The 7157-nt window shown below is 50.5% G+C and overlaps 1 protein-coding gene across 1 annotated transcript in view; it reads left to right on the top strand.

Moving 5' to 3' along the window:
• The window catches only part of LOC144164861 (testis-specific serine/threonine-protein kinase 3-like), a 28633-nt gene extending 28353 nt beyond the window's left edge, over nucleotides 1-280 (top strand). Inside the window, exon 5 of the mRNA XM_077695108.1 lies at nucleotides 146-280. Within this exon, the coding sequence (XP_077551234.1) occupies nucleotides 146-280 (135 nt within the window). The remainder of the gene's footprint in view (nucleotides 1-145) is intronic.
• The last annotated feature ends 6877 nt before the right edge of the window (nucleotides 281-7157 follow it).

Here is a 7157-nt window from a genome sequence, read left to right as displayed (position 1 = left end):
CTGTTGCAACTCTGTTTAACACGGTAGCAATCCTTTATGCAATGCTTGCCAGTATCTTAGTATTTCCAGTGACCCTCGAGTGTACGATACAGGAAAGTTTCCGGAACAAATCACGACTAACGGCATGGCTTCGTTTTTTGCGCAGGTGTTACCGCTAACGAATGAGTTGAAGAATCTCATTCGAGGCATGCTTGAGCCCGTGCAAACGTTACGCTCCTCTATGGCCCGGGTTTTCCGGCACCCTTGGGTAAAGATGTTCCCCACCGCCATGCAAGAGTGAGTCAGACTGCGACGCTTGACATTTAAATGAATTTTGGTTAACTCGGAGGTATTTCAACAATATCACATATGTCGTCCGTGTATCTGAAACCCGGGTATCTGAAAAGCGTTTATGGGCACGCTGCTGATACCTCGTAGAGATGTATTTGAATACCGTGTTCTTTTTTATTTTGTCACCTCCTTTGCAGATATTATTTTTACGCTTTCCTCTGGCCGCAATTTATCTTTACTGTTGAAAATCGCTTACCACGTAGACACACTTTGCAGCCCTTACCGCACTTGGGACTGATTTCGAAAGTCATTTTTTGTGATGGGCGTTGGCTGATATGATTGTTGCACGCTATGTTGTAGAAGAACATCGCAGAAACAATATTCCGCACATGCTGTTCATAGATGACGTGTACCGCCATAATGGACAACTAAGAACCTGGCTACGCAGGAGTGCGGCTTGAGGGAGAAGACAACGTACATTTCTGTGAGCCTAGCGCGGTACGACGACGCATCAAGTGGAGCTCGTCCGGTCGTCAATCAATACGAGGAAGTTATCGGTTTGCACCGACCCTGTCACTAATTTTCAGTTACTGATTATTCAATATATTACACACATTATATCATTAATAAACCCGGGCGAGAATATCTGAACGACCGCTTTCTTCTCGATCGCCATGCACGCTCGACCAAAAAGAAACAATATCAGCCCTAAAAAGCGAGGAGGATTGCAGCGCGCAAAAAAGGGGAATACTAGTGCATAGAGTTTCTTGCAGTAATGCCTATAATCTGGCGCCATGATCCTCCGCCGCAATTTGCATGATGGGTACAAGTGAATTCGGTGTATGGCAGTTTCGTTTTTGTTGTGGCTTGCATGCCTTTGCTAGTGTAAGTTAAATGCGGCACGTTGGGAAAATGCTTTGGAAGTTTGCCTTTGAACTCAGCGTAGCATGCGCGCTGGCGCTGCGCTGAGTTGTAATTTTCTAAAAGGCAACTCGCGAGTACCGGGGGTTCTAATTAATTAATTGCCGAGAAAACGAGCACGAAAACATAAATAACGGCGCTATATGCGGTGAATTTGCCGGCGAATTAGGTGTTGTGGGGCACCTCATGCGCCAGACAGTTCTGTTAGCGCAGCTTAGGAAAACTGCAAATGGTACAGACCCGCCGGATGGACGGCCGGTAGAAACACAACCTATCTGTTAGCCGGGAGCTACATCCAGAGGCACGGCGAAAATACCTTCTTTAAAATAATAATGTGCATTTTTTAGCAAAAAAAAAAACCGAAAAAAAGTCTGCGCAAATTAAGGCAATTCTCTTTTGTTGCGACCCGGAAGGCCAACCCGAGTCGAGCTCCGTCGCCTCCGACATACATCTGGTAGCGTGGTGTGAAGCGAGCGGCCAGCCGCTGTTTCAGCCGTGAAGAAGTCCAGAAGCCGTAGGCTAACGTAACTGTTTACTTCATAGCGAGAGGTGAGTCGATGCCAAAAAACAATGCCCCGACGGGCGGGGTTACAGTACAGGACTCGAGCCGAGTGACAGCATTGATTCACTGCTCAAACAGGAATGAGTTACAGCGCTTGAGGGGCTCGTATTTATACCGAAAAGCGCCAACGGTCAAAACAGCGTTCCCTCTAGATTGTGCACACGCCACGGACGTCACAGACACACACGTCTTTCCAGAGTTCGTGAGCAGACGGTAGTAGCGGTGCACGCTGAGTCCAAGAGAGGGGAGAGAGGAGAACTCCGCTGCGGGCATCCGTGTCCTTGGGCAAGTCTCGGCGTGCCTCGCCCGCAACCGCCGAAGTTTGAAACGCGCCGAAAGCGAAGCGTCTGACCCGGGATTGTCGAGACGTGAAAACATGAGTCACCGACACGGTGGGGCTTGTTTGAAAGGTGCACGTAGTGGAGGCTTCGCCGCACAACCCAGGAGTATTGAAACGAAGCCCGGCGGCGGGGCAAATCGTAACAGCTTCTACGCCGGGGATCCGAGATCCCGATTGATAAGGGTCTTCAACCGTTGTCCGGAGGGATGCTTTCGGAGAGAAGTGCTAGCCAGATGATCGACTCCAGGCCTGGGCTCCACGACACCGTGCTGGAGCTTCACCGGGCCGGTCACTGGACGAGTAGTGGCTCCCCAAGAACGTTTCTGGCTTTGTCAGGCAAGCAACCGAACAACACAGGAAGACACAACTGCATCGCCGCAAGTGCGAAGACAAATCCACGCTGAAGCTCTACCAGGCTTTTAGTTGTGGAACAATACGCGAATAACTAACTGCATTAGTTATATTTAGCCTAGCAGTACTTTAGACAAGTGCACAAACTTGAAAGGTGACATTTCGCGTGATTGGAAATGTCCCACACAAAAAGAAACACAATCTTAAAGGGCGAAACCTACTTGAAAAACAATGAAATTTAGATAGTCAGGTGTCTACAGGCCACTTCTCGCACTGAGAGCTGCGATTTGAGCTCTCGCAATTGCCCTGAGCTTTCCCCTTTTAATACCGCACTTTAGGTGCGCCCGTTCTCTGAACGCTGCTGCGCCCGGTCGAGAGGACATCGGCCTTCTTCCGAGGCGTATCTCGAGCGCGCGGAGAAAACTGCTCTACTTTCTACCGCTCGAGCAAGGCCGCTCCGAGGTCCGCTGATACCCGGCGCAAAGCGTGCGTGCGGCGGTGCCATTTGGCAGGCCTGCATAGGAGCTCTTGCCACACTTATTTGCGACACTGTCTGTAAGCGAACACCAGAGGGTGTTTTCGCTCTCGTTTCCGGCTGTCAAGGCAAATCTAGGTGCGGGCGGCCCGGTCTCAGACGACGGCTCATCTCCAGGCGGCACCAGAATAGCTACGTGCTCGGCTGGCCGTTTCCCGACATTGAGTATTTGAGTTTCAGGTGGATCGCTAGCGTCTCCTTCCGTTGCGGCGTCGTCGTTAAGCTTAGCTTCTTCGTGAAAACCGTTCAGTGTCTTGACTGCCGGCTCTGCCACAGGATTGCTCGGTTCGGAACTCGCGTCCGGAGAAACACCATTCGTTTCACGGACTCGTGTTGCCTCCTTTCGCTAACGTCACGGTTTAGGCTTTCCCGCGGAACGTCGCCTGCGAACTGCGCGCGTTCGGGTCAGCAGCCGTTTTCAAGGCCTCCCGTGAAGCTGCGCACTTCGAACATGACGACGAAACATCTCCGCTCACTGTAGGGTCCTTAAACAGAGTGTACTTACGCTGCCCTCTGTCGCGAGCCTCCAGAAATGCCCCATCCTCGCTATCTGTCGGAGTCTCGCCATTCCTCTGAGAGGTTGCGACACTATCGTTACTTGAGCCCCTTTCAGCGAGCCCAGCTGGTTCTTTCCTCGGCCCTTTCTCAAAATTGTACCTCTTTTCGCGTAACGGCTGATCCGACCTGTTCGAGAATAGGTACCTGTATTCCGGTAGAAGTTGTGGGGATACTGCTGCCTGCATGACAAGTTCACCAAATGGACGGCAGGCGCACGTTTCGTGCTGCTACGGTCTGTTTCACACAACAAATTGTCCCATCAGCTGATCCGGTTCAACGTACGAAGGGTGGATCATGTCTACCGTCGCCGCGGAGTCGCGAACTCGGCACGGTTTACTGTGGACAACTAGCTCACGTACGTACGTCTCTAGAAACTTCCTACTGTCCTCACTCTGATCTAGTACGTGAAAGACGAGTTTTTCCTTCTTGAAACTCGCAGCAAAATGTCCCGTCTCGCCGCAGTTGTAACACGCAGTTTGTCTGCGCGCTTCAAAAGCTTTCTTTCTGCGCTGCTCCTCAGCGTCTTCTGCTCTCTTTTTGTTTTCGCGGCAGTTTCCCTATCCACGATAACGACTTCCCTTGCTCCACCGCCTTCCTGGGGAGCTCTGCCTTTAGGCCCTGACTTAGCAGGCCTCGGCCTGCACTCTTTTTGGCCATTTTGCGGCCCTTGCGCACCTCGTCGTGCGACGAACTCGTCGGCTAGCTGAGCTGCATGATCTACAGTACTTACCCCCGGCCTACCTTGCACCCAGAGTCTCAGGTTTTCCAATAGTCGGCGGTAAAACTGCTCAAGACCGAAGCACTGAACTACCTTGTCGTGCTCTCCGAAAACCTTTGCCTCTTTGAGCCACTCCTTCATGTGGCCGACCCGAGCCAAGCTCCGGCGCATCCGACATGCGTTTGGCAGCGTGGTGTGAAGCGAGCGGCCAGCCGCTGTTGCAGCCGTGAAGAAGTCCAGAAGCCGTTGGCTAACGTAACTGTTTACTTCATAGCGAGAGGTGAGCGGAAGCCAAAGAACAATGCCCCGACTGGCGAAGGTACAGTGAAGGACTCGAGCAGAGTGACAGCATTGATTCACTGCTCAAACAGGAATGAGTTACAGCGCTTGAGGGGCTCGTATTTATACCCAAAAGCGCCAACGGTCAAAACAGCGTTCCCTCTAGATTGGGCACACGCCACGGACGTCACAGACACACACGTCTTTCCAGAGTTCGTGAGCAGACGGTAGTAGCGGTGCACGCTGAGTCCAAGAGAGGGGAGAGAGGGGGACTCGGCTGCGGGCTTCCGTGTCTTTGGGCAAGTCTCGGCGCGCCTCGCCGGCAACCGCCGAAGTTTGAAACGCGCCGAAAGCGAAGCTTCTGGCCCGGGCTTGTCGAGATGTGAAAACATGAGTCACCGACACGGTGGGGCTTGTTTGAAAGGCGCACGTAGTGGAGGCTTCGCCGCACAGCCGAGGAGTATTGAAACGAAACCCAGCAGCGGGCTCAATCGTAACACTACTAATGCGTAGCAGTCTTATGCCGCTTGTTTTGAGTATGAGTTTTTTTGAGCCAAATTTCTTGGTTTTTCCATATCCTGTCCCACCATTTACCGCAATTTACACTATTATACCAATTAGAAGTGGAACTTTTGCGAAATCTGCATGATTGTGGAAATGCAGGGCGTCACACGGTTCGTCATTTGTCGTAATCATTTGATATGTTTTTTTATTTTTGAAGTTTTTCAACATTTTGTTGGAGCAATTATCTCCATTTACGCTATTATAACAATTACAGGTAGGACTTTCGCGAAATCTACATTATTGTGGAAATGCCATGCGTTATACATTTTGCCATTTTCCGTTAATTCTTAATATTTTCTGATTTGTTAGTTTTTCAAAATTTCGTTCGTCCAGTTATCTCTATTTATGCTATTATAAGGATTACAGGAATAACTTTCGCTATATCTGCGTTATTGTGGATATGCAGGGTGTTACACGTTTCGCCATTTTCCGTAATTTTTTATATATTTCCTATTCTTTCAAAATTTCGTGCGGCCAGTCATCTCCATTTACTCCATTATAACGATTACAGTTGGAACTTCCGCGATATGCGCATTTTTGTGGAAATTCAGGGTGTTGCACGGTCCTGGCTTTCGTTTAGTCGGCAAAGAATTCTACGCATTAAAAAAATGACGCAGCTTTCACTAGTTGTGTAAGGCTGGAGAAACAGCAGAGCAGCAGCCGACCTAGTGTCTACCCCACACTGACAACGGATTTAATGAGAGAGGGAGCAGAAACAGCAAGTCAGAGAACGTTCCTTGTACGGCGAGCGGCAACTCAAGACAGTCACCCTCCACGTTAACGGCCGCCAAGACGTCGTTGCCTCCGACCGATTTAAACCCTTTTACGTCGCCTCCCTCCGACACACCCAGGGCTTCCCCGTATCCACTAACACCCCCCTCCCTCCCCCCTTCCCCTAAGCCCCATCCGAAGCCCCAAGCGCAGCCGACTAAAAACGTCACGTGGTCAACACAGCGGCCTCTGGCTCTACGGAGTGGGGTGCTGTAGCGAAAGGCGTGCCACGGGTCCGCCAAGCCGAAGACGACGATGGCGAAGGAGGGAGCTCCTCACGAGGCGGTATTGATTTTTTGCTTCAGCCACTACTCCAAGGTCGCGCCGGGGTAGTTTCTTTGTATTTGTTTTGGTAACGCACAAGCTTAAACAGCTTTGGTATTAAAATAGCCGTTTGTCCTACTCCTGGGCATCGCTTAACAATAATAACGTAATAAACAATATCAACTAAGATAACTTTTATCGCCTCAGGACGCCGGGAGGCGACGGTAAAGCCTCGGTCGGTAAGTTACGCCTCACGGTAACTCCGAACGCGTGCGCAGTCGACACCTACGAGCACGGTAGGCAGTAACGTAAAGACGGTACCGGTGTGCTAAAACTGTCTAATGGTGTACAGGCAGAGATTCCTTGAAACGTCGGTTGGTTTGGCGGTCAGGCAGCGGCTTCAACTAGGTGCACTTTACGTCTTTTAAGGGGTTTTGTGTTGGGGAGTTTCGCGAGAAATTTTTAGTGTTCCCTTATAAGCAAGGCTACTCAATGACTCAATATTTTTTTAATATCCTGGCACCGTTCAGGTAAGGTGCCATGACAGGATGTCTTGAGTCTTGGAACATTTCTCACAGCTTTTGTTTGCGGAATCTGGTGCAGGATGGAGGAAAGGATGCGTGCCAAGCGTGCTAATGTTTCACGGCTTCCAACGGTGGCACGTGCCAAGATAGAGCTGATACAAAGCACGCTGAGCTGGGAAGCTGGCCCCTCTAGGAGTGCGGCTCAGAACATCTCGGAATCTTCGAATGAACCTTCTGGGAAGCGAATGGACGACTCCCGCCTCGACAACGCGTCAAAGGCGAGTAAAGGTTGTGGTTGTGCTCGGTTACATGGGAGGTGGGATACCGCGAGTACGTCGTGATGACTTCCTTTGCTTCATTGTCAAAAAGGACTGATGGCACTTAAATCTGCTTGCGTGCTTTTATTGCAAAAATAAATATCGCCACGATCTTTTCACCTCAGCTGACATCTTCACTGGCGTCGCAGTTGACTGACGCCGCTACCAACTTGGAATACGCGA

This window comes from Haemaphysalis longicornis, unplaced genomic scaffold (assembly GCF_048455015.1).
Source record: "Haemaphysalis longicornis isolate Haplotype H1 unplaced genomic scaffold, Haemaphysalis longicornis Haplotype H1 scaffold_14, whole genome shotgun sequence".
Lineage (NCBI taxonomy): Eukaryota > Metazoa > Arthropoda > Arachnida > Ixodida > Ixodidae > Haemaphysalis > Haemaphysalis longicornis.
The sequence above is the reverse complement of the archived record's forward strand: the minus strand, read 5'-3'. Positions and strand labels throughout refer to the sequence as shown.